This window comes from Coregonus clupeaformis, chromosome 9 (genome assembly GCF_020615455.1).
Source record: "Coregonus clupeaformis isolate EN_2021a chromosome 9, ASM2061545v1, whole genome shotgun sequence".
In the NCBI taxonomy this organism is placed as follows: domain Eukaryota; kingdom Metazoa; phylum Chordata; class Actinopteri; order Salmoniformes; family Salmonidae; genus Coregonus; species Coregonus clupeaformis.
The window spans coordinates 51,385,348-51,406,515 of NC_059200.1; the positions used below are offsets into that span (position 1 = coordinate 51,385,348).

Here is a 21,168-nt window from a genome sequence, read left to right on the forward strand (position 1 = left end):
CCATCAGTCTGCTGTCTCTGACTGTAGCCTGCAGTGCATTTTCTACACTGCTCAAAAAAATTAAGGGAACACTAAAATAACACATCCTAGATCGGAATGAATGAAATAATCTTATTAAATACTTTTTTCTTTACATAGTTGAATGTGCTGACAACAAAATCACACAAAAATTATCAATGGAAATCAAATTTATCAACCCATGGAGGTCTGGATTTGGAGTCACCCTCAAAATTAAAGTGGAAAACCACACTACAGGCTGATCCAACTTTGATGTAACGTCCTAAAAAACAAGTCAAAATGAGGCTCAGTAGTGTGTGTGGCCTCCACGTGCCTGTATGACCTCCCTACAACGCCTGGGCATGCTCCTGATGAGGTGGCGGATGGTCTCCTGAGGGATCTCCTCCCAGACCTGGACTAAAGCATCCGCCAACTCCTGGACAGTCTGTGGTGCAACGTGGCGTTGGTGGATGGAGCGAGACAAGATGTCCCAAATGTGCTCAATTGGATTCAGGTCTGGGGAACGGGCGGGCCAGTCCATAGCATCAATGCCTTCCTCTTGTAGGAACTGCTGACACACTCCAGCCACATGAGGTCTAGCATTGTCTTGCATTAGGAGGAACCCAGGGCCAACCGCACCAGCATATGGTCTCACAAGGGGTCTGAGGATCTCATCTCGGTACCTAATGGCAGTCAGGCTACCTCTGGCGAGCACATGGAGGGCTGTGAGGCCCCCCAAAGAAATGCCACCCCACACCATGACTGACCCACCGCCAAACTGGTCATGCTGAAGGATGTTGCAGGCAGCAGAACGTTCTCCACGGCGTCTCCAGACTCTGTTACGTCTGTCACGTGCTCAGTGTGAACCTGCTTTCATCTGTGAAGAGCACAGGGCGCCAGTGGCGAATTTGCCAATCTTGGTGTTCTCTGGCAAATGCCAAACGTCCTGCACGGTGTTGGGCTGTAAGCACAACCCCCACCTGTGGATGTCGGGCCCTCATACCACCCTCATGGAGTCTGTTTCTGACCGTTTGAGCAGACACATGCACATTTGTGCCCTGCTGGAGGTCATTTTGCAGGGCTCTGGCAGTGCTCCTCCTGCTCCTCCTTGCACAAAGGAGGAGGTAGCAGTCCTGCTGCTGGGTTGTTGCCCTCCTACGGCCTCCTCCACGTCTCCTGATGTACTGGCCTGTCTCCTGGTAGCGCCTCCATGTCCTGGACACTACGCTGACAGACACAGCAAACCTTCTTGCCACAGCTCGCATTGATGTGCCATCCTGGATGAGCTGCACTACCTGAGCCACTTGTGTGGGTTGTAGACTCCGTCTCATGCTACCACTAGAGTGAAAGCACCGCCAGCATTCAAAGTGACCAAAACATCAGCCAGGAAGCATAGGAACTGAGAAGTGGTCTGTGGTCACCACCTGCAAACCAGTCCTTTATTGGGGGTGTCTTGCTAATTGCCTATAATTTCCACCTGTTGTCTATTCCATTTGCACAACAGCATGTGACATTTATTGTCAATCAGTGTTGCTTCCTAAGTGGACAGTTTGATTTCACAGAAGTGTGATTGACTTGGAGTTACATTGTGTTGTTTAAGTGTTCCCTTTATTTTTTTGAGCAGTGTATATTAGCGGTGTAGGGTTGGGTGCAGGCCTCAGATTTTCACATTTTCACATACAGTGCATTCGGAAAGTATTCAGACCCCTTGACATTTTCCACATTTTGTTACGTTACATCTTTATTTGCTCATCAATCTACACACAATACCCCATAATTACAAAGCAAAAACCAGTTTGTAGAAATCTTTGCATATTTATAAAAATAAAAAAAACGGAAATATCACATTTACATTAGTATTCAGACCCTTTACTCAGTACTTTGTTGAATCACCTTCCGATAATTTTCATGCTGTCCAACTGGTTTGCTTCTATATGCCATATTTTTCTAACTGTGCTCTTTCACAAAAGCTGTCAACCTATAACCTATATACTTATTATGGACACAGTATGCTTTACATTAGTTATCTTGTTGTTATTAGTTGTTGTTATTAGTCCCATCCTTCAGCTCCATTCAACACCTCCCATCTATCTCTTAACACCATCCATATTGGATTTCTATTTGCCATATATTTTTCAACTGTACTGTGATGTTTTACAAAAGTTCTGAACCTTTCTATTCTCATTGTTTCTACAGATCGTAAATTGAAAATAAACATTTTTGCTAAAAGTATTATTATATTATTGCTCGATTGACTATGACTTTTCAGATCACCCAGTAGTGCTATCTGCAGGGTTAGCTCCAGGTAAATATTGCAATCCTTTAGCCATTCCTGGACCTGTGTCCAAAAACAAGCTACAAATGGACAGTACCAAAACAAATGATCTAATGATTCTGTCTCTTCGCAGCAAAATCTGCAGAGCTGGGAAGATTGTATCCCCCATATAAATAACATTCTATTGGTAGCAAGAATTTTATATAATAATTTAAATTGAAAAATTCTAAGTTTTGAATCCGGCGTCGTTTTACTCTTCCCCGGATCTGTGCCTCGACACAATCCTCTCTCGGAGCTCTACGGACAATTCCTTCGACCTCATGGCTTGATTTTTGCTCTGACATGCACTGTCAACTGTGGGACATTATATAGACAGGTGTGTGCCTCTCCAAATCATGTCCAATCAATTGAATTTACCACAGGTGGACTCCAATCAAGTTGTAGAAACATCTCAAGGATGATCAATGGAAACAGGATGCACCTGAGCTCAATTTCAAGTCTCATAGCAAACTGTCTGAGATATTTCAGTTTAAATGGTTTTATAAATTAGCAAACATTTCTAAAAAGCTGTTTTCATTTTGTAATTATGGGTTATTGTGTGTAGATAGATGAGGATATTTATTTATTTAATCAATTTTAGAATTAGGCTGTAACGTAACAAAATATGGAAAAAGTCAAGGGGTCTTAATACTTTCCGAATGCACTGTATAGTCAGGCGGTTGCGGATAGGTTACAATTGCGGGCGGGTGCAGGTGAACAAACAGCTGACCCGTGTACCACTGGTATCTATGCCTTCATTTCCCCAAAATATAGACTCTTACCCACTGGGCAAAAACTGGTTGAATCAACATTGTTTCCAAGTCATCTAAAACATTTTTTTATATATATATGTATAAGTATTAATGTGGGAAACTGAGTGGATTTGAAAAAAGTAATCAAGGTAAGCGAATTTCGTATTTCTATCACCCAACTTTTAACCTAAGTCCAATGACATGGTGAATTTATTTGTTGATTTCACGTTGAATTCACGTTAGTTGACAACTCAATCAAATGTAAATCGTTGAACTGATGCCTGTGCCCAGTGGGCAGTCTCTTTCATTTGACACCCAATTTTAAATGCTCCTCTAAACTTCACGTTTGTGCTCATGGGTCCTTTTACATGGAAATGACCAGATCTAGGAAGATGGTGATCATTAATCTTTGGTGGTAATCCTTTAATGAGATTACACTGTTCTCCTCTTATTGCAGCTCATGAGATTACACTGTTCTCCTCTTATTGCAGCGCATCGATTTATGCCAGACAACGTCGCTCTCAAAGCCCACTGATCCAGAACTGGACTAAACCATTAGCACCCTTTCACCCTATCAGTGCTCTGTTATCAATACACCATGACCTCAAACTCTAAAGGGCTAGTGGGGAAAGAGGAATTATCTTTAGAATTGTGCTACTGTTCTATTCAATAAAGTTTGTGTTGATTTCTAAGTGAATATGTCTAGAAATAATAGTGATAGTTGCCATTGTAACAAGTTCATATTGATTCCTCATGAGAGTTTTTAGGAAATAATTAGAGATTACCATATCAGTAGGAGCAGTAGGACTTGCGACAAACCTACATTTCAGATCAGTATGAGATTGTCAGAGCTAGCTGTCAAATATTTGACAAACACCACCAATAAAAGTCCTAATCTGTTTCCATGGGAACTCAGAGAATTGGGCCTGAGCCCAGACACATGCAGAGAGAGAGAGAGAGAGAGAGAGAGAGAGAGAGAGAGAGAGAGAGAGAGAGAGAGAGAGAGAGAGAGAGAGAGAGAGAGAGAGAGAGAGAGAGAGAGAGAGAGAGAGAGAGAGAGAGAGAGAGAGAGAGAGAGAGAGAGAGAGAGAGAGAGTCACGACTTCCGCCGAGGCTGCCACCCCTCCTTGTTCGGGCAGGTTTTGTCGTCACCGGCTTACTAGCTGCTGCCGATCCATTTATCATCACTCCACTTGTCTTGTCTAATTAATCACACACACCTGGTCCTTATCCCCAATTAGTCATTGTATGTGTTCCCTCTGCTTCCTTGTCTGTGTGGGTGATTGTTTGTTGTGAGCTGTGTGTAGCTCGGTTGAGCTACCCTTATCTTGTTGCCAGGGTAGATATTTCCCCTGTGCCTGAGTTTTGTTGTCGCATGCTTGCGCAACTGTTTATCGACGGAATAAACTTTTTGGATGCGTATTACTCTCCTGCGCCTGACTCCTTCCATCACACACATCACACAGAGAGAGAGAGAATGAGAACGAGAGCGAGAGAGACAAAAGGCAATACCAAGATCAAGTGCCTGATTGAAATTGTTGTGAATGTTTTCTAATCACAATAAATGCACCGTACATAATATTATTGTTCTTGTAGGTACGCCTTTAGCTACTTGATCTCACTGATCAACTGTTGACAAAGGGGAAACTTCACATTATCCAGCCACAAATAGTGGCTGTAATGCAATTTCTGGGCTTAAACATGGTGGACAGCTATTCCAAAAATAGCTCCTCAACGATTCCCTGAATGAGGGGATTAGTGGAACGTTTTAGAGAGATTGGAATAGAGGAAGAAGTGATTAATGTTATTAATTAGATACAAAAGCATTATTCTGACCATAATGCTAGGATATGCTGTAATGATCCATTTAATTTCATTTATTACATTTATTTGACCGATCTGCTCAATGATATGTATAACAGTATGAAATATTCTGTAATTCTGCATTAAAACATATATCAAAAAGTGTATGCTTTTGAAAGAGAAAGGCGGGAAACACCTTTCTGTTTGTCTCTTTTTCCTTGCAAAAGAGGATAGCAGTGACCTACACATTACAAAGCTCAATGTTGCGGTGGAACAGACCACAGGCTGATGGTGTGGCTGTGGCGTATAGCTCCACTCCGCAGGTGGAAGGTTACCTCAGGGAGCAACTCCCCCTCAAACACATACCTCATAACAGAGGAGTCATGTTGTAAAGTCAGTAACTTTATACCTACGCTGTCATTACTTGCATTTTTTGTACAGAAGAGCTACATAATTATGACTGAAGTTAAAGAGCACAGGAGACATCTGCACTTCTTTTTTGTTGGAGAGATAATTATCTGGTCTTACTCTAAGTATGTCTTCAGAGGGTCGCAATGATAGGATTTCTGACTGCCTATTGACTCAAATACTCTACTGGTTAGTTATTATGTGTTGTACAACATGGCGTTCCTCTTGTGGAATGCACGAACCAGATGAAAGTGCAGTGAGTGAGAAGGCCTATGCATGTTAACATTGACATTTTAGTCATTTAGCAGACATTCTTATCCAGAGTGACTTACAGTTAGTGCATACTTTTTTTTTTCCTTTTTCTTTTCATACTGGCCCCTCATGGGAATCAAACCCACAACCCTGGTGTTGCAAGCGCCATGCTCTACCAACTGAGCTACACGGGGCCATGCCCCCTCTGTAGCTCAATTGGTAGAGCATGACGCTTGTAACGCCAGGGTAGTGGGTTCAATCCCCGGGACCACCCATACGTAAAAATGTATGCGCATATGACTGTAAGTCGCTTTGGATAAAAGCGTCTGCTAAATGGCATATTATATTATATTATATTATGCCATGTTAAAGTGTATTGATACTGATAGTCAAAGCAGCACACAAGGTCTTTCCATCTGATGTTATGTCACAATGTTACTTCATGATGACCTTCGTGGTTTGTATGTTCCTGATGTGTTTGTTTATGATGAGTCAACGAACTGCCCGCTGAATCCACTTCATTCAAAGCCTCCACTTCAGAGGACGAGAGCACTGCAGTGCTGCTTTATGATGCTGTTTTGCTTTGGATGAAAGGGACTTAGTCACAATTTGTTGTGATGTATTGAAGTGGAGGGTATTGACAAATTGATCATACTGAAATAACTTATAAATCCTTCGAGTCTCATAGCAAAGGGTCTGAATACCTATGTAAATAAGATATTTCTGTTTTTATTTTTAATACATTTGCAAAAATGTATAAACTGTTTTGGCTTGTCATTATAGGGTAGCGTGTAGATTGATCAGGGATTTAAAAAATAAAAAAACAATTTTATAATAAGGCTGTAACGTAACGTAACAAAATGTGGAAAAGGTCAAGGGGTCTGAATACTTTCCGAATGCACTGTGTATGTATATCTACAGTACCAGTCAAAAGTTTGGACACCTACTCATTCCAGGGTTTTTCTTTATTTTTATTATTTTCTACATTGTAGAATAGTTGTGAAGACATCAAAACTATGAAATAACACATATGGAATCATGTAGTAACCAAAGAAATGTTAAACCAATCAAAATATATTTTAGATTCTTCAAAGGACCCACCCTTTGCCTTGATGACAGCTTTGCACACTCTTTGCATTCTCTCAACCAGCTTCATGAGGTAGTCACCTAGAATGCATTTCAATTAACAGGTGTGCCTTCTTAAAAGTTAATTTGGTTACTACATGATTCCATATGTGTTATTTCATAGTTTTGATGTCTTCACTATTATTCTACAATGCTAAAAATAGCAAATAATAAAGAAAAACCCTTGAATGAGTAGGTGTGTCCAAACTTTTGACTGGTAGTGTACATCCTTTGGATTTTCCATCCAGTTTGCCGCTGAGGCATCTTGGTTGTCAGCTTGAGGCTCTTGAGGTCACTCTGATCTGACACATCCAGACAGGCATTTTATTGGTTTGTTTGTCTGTCAGAAACACAATGAATTGGGTGGTAGTCAGATTCAGCAAACATTATAGATTCAACAATTCGTTGTAGAAAAATATATACTGGGTTAGTATCCTCATTCTGTAAATGAACTGTCATATTAAAGTCTAATAGAAGTTGATGTTACAGGCAGAATTAAGCATATGGACATGTTAAAGCACCTACTGTACAGCTGAGCAACAGACCCTCAGGGTTATACTTCAAAAGCTCAATGACTTTGACCCTAAAAATAACGTATACTTTGTAATGATGCACTTTCATAACTATTTCAATAAAGGCAGTATCTTAGGCTATTTTGACTGAGAAATCATCAGTATACCATGTAGCCTACACTGTAGTTACCTAATGTTCCATCTATTTTAACACACATTTGCCAGGAAGACGAACTTGCACAGAGTCAATCCAACACTCTCTGCTTGCCTATCCAACACTCTCTGTAAAGATTGTGCTTCCATCATGTGGGCAAAACTGAAATTGCATTACATTTAGCCGTGTCCTGACTCCTGATGCTAAATCTTGCTCATCAAGATTTTACTACCACTGTCATGACTCATAACATTTTTATAAAACTCCTAAAAGGAGACCATCGATTCAACTTAAAATACGTGGCTATGAATAAGAATTTGGCAGGTGAATTTAGCATGCATCACCATTCCTTTTCTCATACATTCATTATGCTTCTGCCTTTGTTATAAAAGAGAGACGACTAGAGGAAAAAATAGGTTATTTGTTTTCTCGGGGGAATAGCCTCTAGAAATACTAAAGCTGAACACCATGTTAATCACTAACAAAATTACTGGTTGGGTTTACTTGATTCTTTTTATTAGAAGGAGGATAAAGTTAGACAGCTTGTGAAAACAATCCAATACTGTGTATCAAGAAAAAAATCACACAGTACAATAACACTGTATAAAAATGTTGAATAAATACATTTTACATGGGGGAAAAACCCAAACTCTTTTTCAATAGTTCGATTCATCCTTCAAGGTGTCTCCCTGTACAATAGTTCCCTCATAAATACAGTAGGTAAAAATAGAGCCTCTGAGATAGGTGATCATTGTGAGGCAGGTGTCAGGCGACAGTGATCAGTCCAATGGATGTCAGTTAACATGATGATGTGAGGACAGCCAGACTGAGTGTCACAGTGATTGTGTCCCAAAAGGTACCGTATTTCCTATATACTGTATTTAGCACTATATTGGAAATAGGTCCCTCCACCCTAGTCAGGAGCATAGACGTTCTCCTCCACAGGTCTACTCATGCGAATCTCACAGATGATGTGTCTCCTGAGTGGCGCAGTGGTCTAAGGCACTGCATCGCAGTGCTAGCTGTGCCGCTTGAGATCCTGGTTCGAATCCAGGCACTGTCGCAGCCGGCCGCGACCGGGAGACTCATGGGCGGCGCACAATTGGCCCAGGGTAGGGGAGGGAATGGCCGGCAGGGATGTAGCTCAGTTGATAGAGCATGGCGTTTGCAACGCCAGGGTTGTGGGTTTGATTCCCACGGGGGACCAGTATGAAAAAAAATACAAAAAAATACAAAAATATATATATGTATTCACTAACTGTAAGTTGCTCTGGATAAGAGCGTCTACTAAATGACTAAAATGTAAATGATGTGGGGCAGCTCCTTGGCTGGCAAACTAGGGAAGCAGCACAACATCATCATATGCTGATCATAGATAGGTCTAATTGTAACCTAGTACAGTACATTCTTGTACACATAAGTATGACAGACATGTAAACATATTGAACACAAAACATAAACATTTACCAAGACAATTATTATTTATGTTTTGTGTTCAATATGTTTACATGTCTGTCATGCTTATCATGTGTTTGCTTACCAGCCTGTCTTTAGAGCTCTTCTGTGAATCCCCCCTGAGAAGAAAATAAATAGTTCAAATCAACTTAAGTCAAATCAAAGTTTATTAGTCATATGCACAGGAGGATACATACAGCATACTGTACACAGTTCAATGAAATGCTTACTCTTACTTAGTTAGTGGTAATACATTTTTCCATGTGCAAACATTTCACATCACAGCAATATGTCTGAATAAGTGATCATTGGCACACTAGGCCTTTCTACAGAGGATGTGAGTTTGTGGTACATACGTTTGAACCCCAGTATGACCAATGCCCCCACTATGAGTAGGAGTAGACTGAGGGAAAGAGAGAGCACTGGAGCGTTGATCTGGAGAGAGAGGCTGGGGAGAGGGTCCTCCACCTGTTTACAGAGCACAGAGAGAGAAGCGAGTGGGTTAAACTCTCGGGGGCTTCTTTAGTCTCTCATAGTCTTCCATAAATCTGAGTAAAGGGTGAGTGAAGTTTGGTTATGTGCCGGTGGTGTTAGTTTATGGTATACAGTTTACTCACCAGTGTTACAGAATGCAGAACACTGGTGTTCTGTCTTGGAATGGCTATGTGTGATGATTCAACAGCTTTCCAGTGTTCTACAAAGAGAGAAACGTCACAATGGAGATGGTGATGGCACAAGCAAGTCATCTCTTCCCCATCACTTGGCAGGAAATCATGCCGTTTTATCACCCCTGAGACATCATCGACTACTGCTGCTTGATGCTCTTAAAATGAAAGCTGTAATTTCTGAACTTGTTTGTGGTTTCCTATGAAATTGCTTGAGAGCTGCACTGCACTGAGCAACATAATGTGATTCAAGAAAATACTGCACAGCAAAACAGCACACCCTGTTTCATCAAGGTTATGTTTGAGATGAGGCTCTTTCAGTGATCAACCAGCCCTAGAAAAGGAGTTAGAATATTAGTCTGAAACTATTCTCAGAGAAGGGTCTCCTCATAGTCATTTTTAAAGTGAAGGTTTGTAAGGCATAATGGTTGGACTGTTGTTTGCACACTTCACTCCATTTGATTAGTAAGCACATCCTGGAACTGTGGGAGGCAAGGAGTTTAATCATTGATGTGAATGAGGGGTAAAGGTTTAAGGCAGTTTTTTTCCCTATCTCTTCTTCTTCTTTAAAGTTTTATGGCAGACTACACCTACAATGCTCAGGTGCCTGTGAGGATGGAACATTCATCGATAGGATTCCTTGTAATGCCTCTCCAGAAAAGTTTCTGAGTCCCAAAAAACGTTCAGCCGGACTCACAATGATCCCTATTTTTCTCCAATATCCTCTCCCATTTCCACTGTGCAGTTGATAACCAAAGTAATAAATGCTACAAAGTCAACCTTCTTAACATGCAACACGCCAGAATCCCACTGTTGACAAGGAATATCATCTTGTGTCTCTACTCCTACTACCATTACTTCTTCAACATCACTCCATCCTTCCACTCTTCTCACCACCTCCGGATAGGAGACATTCTGGACAGCCCTTATTCTTGCCACATCTGTCTCCTTCCCCCTAACAAGACACACTTCAGGAATTCGGGGGGTGCATGTTCACCACCACAGTTGCAGCATTTAGGCTCAGCTGGCATACGATACTCCTCCCGTCTACATACACTTGACATATGACCAAATAATTTGCATTTATCACATTTCATGGGTTTGGGCACGAAGGCTCTCACAGAGAATCTCATATAACCCAAATACACGTGAGAAGGGAGAGACTCTTCATCAAAAAACTATGTGGGCTTCCTCACTCCATCCACCATGTGGAAGTGGCGCCGGAGAAGATGGCTGCCGTTTTACAGCCCTCTAACCAATTGTACTATTACAGTGGGGAAAAAAAGTATTTAGTCAGCCACCAATTGTGCAAGTTCTCCCACTTAAAAAGATGAGAGAGGCCTGTAATTTTCATCATAGGTACACGTCAACTATGACAGACAAAATGAGGAAAAAAAATCCAGAAAATCACATTGTAGGATTTTTTATGAATTTATTTGCAAATTATGGTGGAAAATAAGTATTTGGTCAATAACAAAAGTTTCTCAATACTTTGTTATATACCCTTTGTTGGCAATGACACAGGTCAAACGTTTTCTGTAAGTCTTCACAAGGTTTTCACACACTGTTGCTGGTATTTTGGCCCATTCCTCCATGCAGATCTCCTCTAGAGCAGTGATGTTTTGGGGCTGTCGCTGGGCAACACGGACTTTCAACTCCCTCCAAAGATTTTCTATGGGGTTGTGATCTGGAGACTGGCTAGGCCACTCCAGGACCTTGAAATGCTTCTTACGAAGCCACTCCTTCGTTGCCCGGGCGGTGTGTTTGGGATCATTGTCATGCTGAAAGACCCAGCCACGTTTCATCTTCAATGCCCTTGCTGATGGAAGGAGGTTTTCACTCAAAATCTCACGATACACGGCCCCATTCATTCTTTCCTTTACACGGATCAGTCGTCCTGGTCCCTTTGCAGAAAAACAGCCCCAAAGCATGATGTTTCCGCCCCCATTCTTCACAGTAGGTATGGTGTTCTTTGGATGCAACTCAGCATTCTTTGTCCTCCAAACACGACGAGTTGAGTTTTTACCAAAAAGTTATATTTTGGTTTCATCTGACCATATGACATTCTCCCAATCCTCTTCTGGATCCTCCAAATGCACTCTAGCAAACTTCAGACGGGCCTGGACATGTACTGGCTTAAGCAGGGGGACACATCTGGCACTGCAGGATTTTAGTCCCTGGCGGCGTAGTGTGTTACTGATGGTAGGCTTTGTTACTTTGGTCCCAGCTCTCTGCAGGTCATTCACTAGGTCCCCCCGTGTGGTTCTGGGATTTTTGCTCACCGTTCTTGTGATCATTTTGACCCCACGGGGTGAGATCTTGCGTGGAGCCCCCAGATCGAGGGAGATTATCAGTGGTCTTGTATGTCTTCCATTTCCTAATAATTGCTCCCACAGTTGATTTCTTCAAACCAAGCTGCTTACCTATTGCAGATTCAGTCTTCCCAGCCTGGTGCAGGTCTACAATTTTGTTTCTGGTGTCCTTTGACAGCTCTTTGGTCTTGGCCATAGTGGAGTTTGGAGTGTGACTGTTTGAGGTTGTGGACAGGTGTCTTTTATACTGATAACAAGTTCAAACAGGTGTCATTAATACAGGTAACGAGTGGAGGACAGAGGAGCCTCTTAAAGAAGAAGTTACAGGTCTGTGAGAGCCAGAAATCTTGCTTGTTTGTAGGTGACCAAATACTTATTTTCCACCATCATTTGCAAATAAATTCATAAAAAATCCTACAATGTGATTTTCTGGAGAAAAACATTCTCAATTTGTCTGTCATAGTTGACGTGTACCTATGATGAAAATTACAGGCCTCTCTCATCTTTTTAAGTGGGAGAACTTGCACAATTGGTGGCTGACTAAATACTTTTTTTCCCCACTGTATGTGTGTTTTTTCGCGTTATTTGTAATTTATTCTGTACATACATTTTCTGCCACCGTCTCTTATGACCAAAAAGAGCTTCTGGATATCAGGACAGCGATTACTCACCTCGTATTGGACTAAGATTTTTTTCTTCAACGAGCCGGACGTGAAGGATATCCTACAGACACCCGACAAGGCCCAAATCCCTGTCATTCGCATGAGAAAGAGACGGAGATATCGTGGACGTAGGTCAGGGTGCCTTGTAAGGATCAGACGGCGAGCGAGTAAACTGCCTCTTCCATCAATCTTATTAGCCAATGTTCAATCACTTGAGAACAAATTGGACGACCTAAGATTACGGTTATCCTACCAACGGGACATTAAAAACTGTAATATCTTATGTTTCAATGAGACGTGGCTGAACGACGACATGGACAACAGACAGCTGACGGGATATATACGTTACATCGGCAGGATAGATTGGCTGACTCCGTTAAGACAAGGGGTGGCGGTCTGTGTATATTTGTAAACAACAGCTGGTGCACAAAATCTAATATTAAGGAAGTCTCAAAGTTTTGCTCGCCTGAGGTAGAGTATCTCATGATAAGCTGTAGACCACACTATTTACCAAGAGAGATTTCATCTATATTTTTTGTAGCTGTCTATCTACCACCACAAACTGATGCTGGCATTAAGATTGCACTCAATGAGCTGTATACGGCCATAAGTAAACAGGAAAACGCTCATCCAGAGGCAGCGCTCCTAGTGGCCAGGGACTTTAATGCAGGGAAACTTCAATCCGTTCTACCTAATTTCTACCAGCATGTTAAATGTGCAACCAGAGGAAAATAAACTGTAGACCACCTTTACTCCATAAACAGAGACGCCTACAAAGCTCTCCCTCGCCCTCCATTTGGCAAATCTGACCATAACTCTATCCTCCTGATTCCTGCTTATAAGCAAAAACTAAAGCAGGAAGCACCAGTGACTCGGTTAATAAAAAAGTGGTCAGATGATGCAGATGCTAAGCTACATGACTATTTTGCTAGCACAGACTGGAATATGTTCCGGGATTCTTCAGATAGCATTGAGGAGTACACCACATCAGTCACTGGCTTCATCAATAAGTGCATCGATGACGTCGTCCCCACAGTGACCGTATGTACCCCAACCAGAAGCCATGGATTACAGGCAACATCAACACTGAGCTAAAGGGTAGAGCTGCCGCTTTCAAGGAGTGGGACTCTAACCCGGACGCTTATAAGAAATCCCGCTATGCCCTCTGACGAACCATCAAACAAGCAAAGAGTCAATACCGGACTAAGATTGAATCATACTACACTGGCTCTGACACTCGTCTGATGTGGCAGGGCTTGAAAACTATTACAGACTACAAAAGGAAGCACAGCCGCGAGCTTCCCAGTGACACAAGCTTACCAGACGAGCTAAATCACTTCTATGCTGGCTTCGAGGCAAGCAACACTGAAGCATGCATGAGAGCACCAGCTGTTAAGGATGACTATGTGATCACGCTCTCCGTAGCCAATGTGAGTAAGACTTTTAAGCAGGTCAACATTCACAAGGCCGCAGGGCCAGACGGATTACCAGGACGTGTACTCCGAGCATGTGCTGACCAACTGGCAAGTGTCTTCACTGACATTTTCAACATGTCCCTGACTGAGTCTGTAATACCAACATGTTTCAAGCAGACCACCATAGTCCCTGTGCCCAAGGACACTAAGATAACCTGCCTAAATGACTACCGACCCGTAGCACTCACGTCTGTAGCCATCAAGTGCTTTGAAAGGCTGGTCATGGCTCACATCAACACCATTATCCCAGAAACCCTAGACCCACTCTAATTTGCATACCGCCCCAACAGATCCACGGATGATGCAATCTCTATTGCACTCCACACTGCCCTTTCCCACCTGGACAAGAGGAACACCTACGTGAGAATGCTGTTCATTGACTACAGCTCAGCGTTCAACACCATAGTGCCCTCAAAGCTCATCACTAAGCTAAGGATCCTGGGACTAAACACCTCCCTCTGCAACTGGATCCTGGACTTCCTGACGGGCCGCCCCCAGGTGGTAAGGGTAGGTAACAACACATCTGCCACGCTGATCCTCAACACGGGGGCCCCTCAGGGGTGCGTGCTCAGTCCCCTCCTGTACTCCATGACTGCATGGCCAGGCACGACTCCAACACCATCATTAAGTTTGCTGACGACACAACAGTGGTAGGCCTGATCACCGACAACGATGAGACAGCCTATAGGGAGGAGGTCCGAGACCTGGCCGTGTGGTGCCAGGATAACAACCTCTCCCTCAACGTGATCAAGACAAAGGAGATGATTGTGGACTACAGGAAAAAAAGAGGACTGAGCACGCCCCCATTCTCATCGACGGGGCTGTAGTGGAACAGGTTGAAAGCTTCAAGTTCCTTGGTGTGCACATCACCAACGAACTATCATGGTCCAAACACACCAAGACAGTCGCGAAGAGGGCACGACAAAGCCTATTCCCCCTCAGGAGACTGAAAAGATTTGGCATGGGTCCTCAGATCCTCAAAAAGTTATACAGCTCCACCATCGAGAGCATCCTGACTGGTTGCATCACCGCCTGGTAGGGCAACTGCTCAGCCTCCGACCACAAGGCATTACAGATGGTAGTGAGTACAGCCCAGTACATCACTGGGGCCAAGCTTCCTGCCATTCAGGACCTCTATACCAGGCGGTGACAGAGGAAGGCCCTCAAAATTGTCAAAGACTCCAGCCACCCTAGTCATAGACTGTTCTCTCTGCTAACGCACGGCAAGCGGTACCGGAGCGCCAAGTCTAGGTCCAAAAGGCTTCTCAACAGCCTCTACCCCCAGGCCATAAGACTCCTGAACAGCTAATCATTGCTACCCGGACTATTTGCACTGCGAAGAAACCACTACCAAAGTACACCAATAAGAAGAAGAGACTTGCTTGGGCCAAGAAACACAAGCAATAGACATCAGACCGGTGGAAATCTGTCCTTTGGTCTGATGAGTCCAAATTTGAGATTTTTGGTTCCAACCGCCGTGACTTTGTGAGACTTTGTGAGTAGGTGAGCGGATGATCTCTGCATGTGTGGTTCCCACCTTGAAGCATGGAGGTGGAGGTGTGATGGTGTGGGGGTGCTTTGCTGGTGACACTGTCTGTGATTTATTTAGAATTCAAGGCACACTTAACCAGCATGGCTACCACATCATTCTGCAGCGATAAGCCATCCCATCTGTTTTGGGCTTAGTGGGACTATCATTTGTTTTTCAACAGGACAATGACCCAACACACCTCCAGGCTGTGTAAGGGCTATTTGACCAGGAAGGAGAGTGATGGAGTGCTGCATCAGATGACCTGGCCTCCACAATCACCCGACCTCAACCCAATTGAGATGGTTTGGGATGAGTTGGACCGCAGAGTGAAGGAAAAGCAGCCAACATGTGCTGAGCATATGTGAAAACTCCTTCAAGACTGTTGGAAAAGCATTCCAGGTGAAGCTGGTTGAGAAATGCCAAGAGTGTGCAAAGCTGTCATCAAGGCAAAGGGTGGCTACTTTGAAGAATCTAAAATCTAAAATATATTTATTTGTTTAACACTTTTTTGTTTACTACATGATTCCATATGTGTTATTTCATAGTTTTGATGTCTTCACTATTATTGCACAATGTAGAAAATAGTAAAAAATAAAGAAAGATCCTTGAATGAGTAGGTGTGTCAAAACTTTTGACTGGTACTGTATATCCTTTGCATTTACTTCTAGCGCCACCCCAGAGATAACACCCTTGATAGGCGCCCTGCTTCGAAGATCCACACACGACACATTCCAATCCGACATCTCCTTGAGGCGCAGAGCACACGCCTTCTGTTCCATAGAAACACAAAAAAATTCAAATAAGCCCACTTCTTGTTATTCTCATCGATGCCACCTCATCCAACGCATCCACAAAAAAGAGACTTCAAACGGATCTCCCAGGGAACAACATCGGTCCAAAACCCTTATTCCAACCAAAAAAGACTCAGAACTAGGGTTGGATTTACTAGTTCCCACTACCACTTTACTTCTCGTATTCCCTTTGACATTCTCCACTGTAATCCAGTTCTTCTCACTCTCATCTCTACTCCACACGCCATCTGATTCAAACAGAACATCCTCTTCCGCCATTTTCCCGTCCTCCACCATCTTTAAATTACTCTTCTCTTTCCTCTTCCCCATCTCGTTAGGATTTCTATTAACCACACATGAATCATCATCATCATCATGACCTTCAACTCAACTGGCTGGAAAACCAGGCCTATAGGTTCCACTGAATGTGCACTTTATCGACGCAGAAATAACATTCATTTTAATATAATCTCTGATAAGGAATATGCATCACACACACACCTGGATCACATTAGTTCAAATTTTTCTTTACAATATACTCACCTGTGGCAGGGTTAGCTTCTGTGACATGTAGGCCTACAGTGGGGGTTGGCATAATGGTTACTGGAGTAGCAAGAAAACAGAAAACAAATTCACAATAGACATATTGGGAGAGTCGATTGCATTATAGGCCTAAAGTTCTGAGTTCACTATATACGTCTGCTGTACAAAGCAAACGAAAGCTGGAAAGTCCATCGATCCCCATTTTTGCCCAAGAATTTTGAATAGTGACATAAAATAATATTTTGGCACAAATTACCTTTCATGACCCTCAAGTTTTGGATAACTTTTTTGTCGTTGAAAATTCCATCTATGTCCACTCTGCAACAGTATGGCCCGTTGTCTGTCTGCTTGACATCGAGAATCCCAAGGTCCATTTCTCCTGCCAGGACATCACCTGTCATTCTGTATCTGTCCGACACCTTGGAGATGACCCCATGTTCGTCTGTCTGCACGAGGATTTTATTACACCAGAATGTGCCACATTCTCGGCCCCAACACACACGGCTCAAACCCAAACGGCCCACTGAATATTGACAGGACAATGTCGCAGTAGCACCTTCCATCACCTTGAACGCCAACACCGAACACCTGGCTGTTGAACGGGTAAAGAAACACAGGTTTGACAAGGCTATTTCCTTGTTCCCGAGTTCCATACACATGTTGACAACATCCCGAGGTTGACTACGAAACTTTCTCAATATTTCCTGAAGTTATGGTCAAAAGGCTATATTTTGTAGCTTGCTAGGTAGGCCCCTCAATTCGGTTGCTATAATTAAATTAAAAGTAGGGTAGTCTTCGAAATAGTATGTAGGTTAGGGCTATGTAGGTGGGAAAAAAAGCTAATACACAGCCATGCTAAATACTCAAAGTAACATCTTAACACATAGCCTAATTGTATAAAAACTGCCATGTCTAGTTGAATAGTTAGGCCTAGTCAATGCAGCTACAGACAGCAAAGGCCATTGCTGCCAACCTGCATGTCTAGAACAAAGCCATTGGAGAGCTTATCACTATATAGTGGTAAACAAAGAACACAAAGAGTGAGGCTGTCCTTTCTGTGGTGTTTAAGTCAAATTACGGGGGCATCCAATTGATACTACACCAATGTACCCAATCACACAATAGCCTAAGCTCCAATTATTTGTAGTGTTTTAGATTAAATGTCCTTGCCTGAGACTGTTAGGAAGACAAGGATCCAAAGCAGGAGAGACGGTCCAGAACCAGCAGCCATTCTGTATATCCAGTGTGTAGGAGTGGAGGGTGCACACGACACTGCGTTGTGCTGGGCGCGGGCAGGGTGGCTCAGAGACAGGGCATCTGAATGGGCAACTGTGTTCTCGGGGCCACTGCCTGTGACATCTCCAGGCTGGACAGCCAGAGTCGCTTTGAACCTTCTGTCAACCTCCTCCCATTGTTGATGGGATTTCCATCTGCATTTTCCAGCGTAAACAAACTGCATTGATGAGTTAGGAGGCTCATCTCTCACGGTACACAGGGATGGACTTTTTAAAAGCTAGCCCCTAGCCTGAGGCTAGTACAAGCAAGGCTGGCCAGTGCCCAAAATCCTTAAATTGATGTTGTAGGGCTTTTAGTAGTTTATTACAATGTATAAGTGGAACAACATTGCTAACCTATCAATAATAAGACACGTTTGAGTTTCAAGTTAGAGTTTTTATTCATATCTTGCAACAGGTTGGGTTTGAACAAGACAGTATACCACAAAGTTTGGTGGTGACAATTTACGAAGAATGCTGTGGTTATGTTTGACCTTTCACTTGGCTGCCTTTGATTGCCTGGGTCCTGTTGCAGATGGGTGAAGCTAAATGTCATGGTTAAAGGAAATGCGATATCACACTTTCTGCAAAGTCATTGCTTTTAAAGCTGATGGCATTTTTTTGTACTTTTTGTTGCATCAAAATAATACAGTCATCTTAATTCCAAACTACACTCTTAGTGCTGAATACACATAGATAGCCATATTAGTGAGCCTTTCCCTTCAAACAAACCTTTCAAAAATACAAATCAAGTAAAGTTTTACTCATTTATCACCAAAAAACATCCGATTTTGTAGTAGCTTGTCTTGTCCGGTTGAATCATTAGCCTATAAGTCAGCCTCAGCTTCGTAACACAGAGCTACTGCGCTATGCACTAGACTGTGTTAACAGCATGACTGTGGTAATGTGTCCATGCTTTGTCAAGGGCATTCCTCATAGTCGTCTCTCTCGTTGTCATCTATTTGATAGACGTTCTCTACCGCCATCTCTCGAGTATGCACTCCCAAGCTGGACTCTGAGTTCCTGTACAGGACTGAGCTGCCAGAGTGCTGTTGTCTGATAAAGGAAAGAACATTAAATGACAGCTAAGGGAGACATGCAAGCTAAGGGAGACATGTGTGCTTTTATTGACTGCATTATGTTGCTTAGTTCCACTCTAGTGGTTAGTGTACAAGCTGACATAGCAAATCAAGTTTTTATTGATCTAAGATAATTATTTTGCTCTGCATTGTGACTATTGAGAATACTGTATGTGTATTGTGTATTAGATTCTAAAAGCAATGACATATTGGCCAGTTAGGTCATCTCAAGTCATATTTCTTAACGACACAGACAAGAGTACCAATGGCTCACAAGATGTTCACATGAGTGTACAGAAGAAGCCCTATTGTTTCACTTCCTCAGTATGTTGTGGTCTTGGGTCTCATTAGTCATAGTTTGAGTGTTACCTCAGATCAGTTGCCATAATGGTTTTGCTAAAATAGGATGACATGTGACTCAGTTATTCTATTGGCATATTGTGGTAATTCATCTATTCTGTCAGTTGGAAGAGGTATAGTCATGATTAGCATACTTACATTTGGACTACCGTAGCAATTGTTTTCCATCGCTTTCCTGTAACCACATTAACAATGACTGTGTTAAAGTATTCAGAAAAACTTCAATAGCAAACTATTGCTTCCTGTAACACTTTGTCAACACCATTAGGGATATATTCACGAGAGTTAGTACTTAGTATACAGGCAAATGTAGAGATGTGTGTACTTACTCAAGACAACAAGTACAGACACAATCACCACGCCTGTCAGAACCAGTAGAATGGACACCAGGATCACAGGCAGATTATTGCCTCTCATCTGCTCCTGTTAACATCACAGATTCATTTAAGTTAAAACGACATCTCAACACAGTACCAGATCACACAGTGGGATTTCTTATTTGCCAAAATTTGCAGTGTGGAACTATGCTTACCGATTCTGATTTGCTGTATGTTGGCGTGGATGTGTCTGAATACTCTATAGAACGTACAGGTCTTATTTTCAGATGTAAGAATAATGCTGCAATTTAAACTCTATAAAAGTATGATTTTTATGGACTGATGTTATTCTGTATGCTGTGTTCCGTACCGTGTGTGTGGTTGTCCATGGTCTGTCGAGTTATGGTCACATTAGCAGGTGCCTGGGATGTTGTCGGGACAGGGGCTGAAATCAGACAGCATTACAATACTAACTGCTCAGCTTGAAAAGTATAGATGCTAGGAAATCATAACATCACTCATTAGGCTGACAATGATCATCTGTAAAGCATCAAGTTATTGTATATCCTGGCATGTTGTGCATTCCTTACCTTTCTCAATGGTCAGGCTGACATGATATTTCTCATCATTCCACAATCCGTAAACATGCACACGACAGCCATATTGCCCAGAGTCTTTTTCAGTGACATTGAAGATGGTTAGAGAGACATCCCCTGTCTTCAGCTCACCTAATAATTGATATCTAACCAAAGATCTCTTTGTCACTTCAGTGCCATCAGTTGAGATGATTTCCTTGTAACAACCAGAGTTCGGTATGGGTCCTCTCCCCCAGCATATGGCTGATACACCATGCTTTTTGGGGTTATATTTACATGGCAGAGTGACATTCTGGCCCTCAATACCGATGACTTTTCGGTCAATGCATTCACTGGCTGGAAAAGAGCGAGGGAGAGGAGGACAGAGATGCTTTAAATTGTAAATTATGAATGAACTTTTTATCAAGTAAATAACCAGCCTAAAAGTGCATTATTTACCTGAAAGTAGACAGAGGAGAAACCAGCCTAAAACGCAGCGAGTCTCCATGATGGGGTTATATAACTTCAAACCTTGCCATTCAAATACATACTGCACATATACACAGTCATCTGAACTCTCTCTCTTTCATGTGTTAGCTCTTTAATAAACTCAAGTCGAACCGCCTGTGCACATGACTTAATCTCCTTGACATCTGCTTTCAGATATTTCCGTTGCACTCAGAAAGGCAGAGATGGTCATTGTGGTTATTTTTTTGTAGGTTTCACATCCAAATGATATAACACATAGAACTGCACAGGTTTTGGCAAGATCACATAGTTCTTAATTGAAAAGAAATTAAAACATTTACATC

General features: G+C 42.4%; 2 protein-coding genes across 2 annotated transcripts; both read right to left on the bottom strand.

The window, feature by feature from the left end:
• Positions 1-8,853: 8,853 nt before the first annotated feature.
• On the bottom strand, positions 8,854-17,410 carry LOC121574248 (hepatitis A virus cellular receptor 2 homolog). Its single transcript, XM_041886874.1, has 5 exons — positions 17,008-17,410; positions 16,752-16,811; positions 9,390-9,466; positions 9,129-9,240; positions 8,854-8,891 (listed from the first exon to the last, which is right to left on the bottom strand). Exons 1-5 carry the CDS (start codon positions 17,408-17,410, stop codon positions 8,854-8,856), a joined length of 690 nt encoding a protein of 229 aa, XP_041742808.1.
• Positions 17,411-18,401: 991 nt separating this feature from the next.
• Positions 18,402-20,961, bottom strand: LOC121574449 (T-cell immunoglobulin and mucin domain-containing protein 4). The gene is made up of 7 exons (XM_041887070.2): positions 20,816-20,961; positions 20,372-20,713; positions 20,152-20,226; positions 19,997-20,040; positions 19,794-19,887; positions 19,603-19,639; positions 18,402-19,081 (listed from the first exon to the last, which is right to left on the bottom strand). The coding sequence occupies exons 1-7, from the start codon at positions 20,862-20,864 to the stop codon at positions 18,946-18,948; spliced, it is 777 nt and encodes a 258-aa protein (XP_041743004.1). The 5' UTR covers positions 20,865-20,961; the 3' UTR covers positions 18,402-18,945.
• Positions 20,962-21,168: the final 207 nt, after the last annotated feature.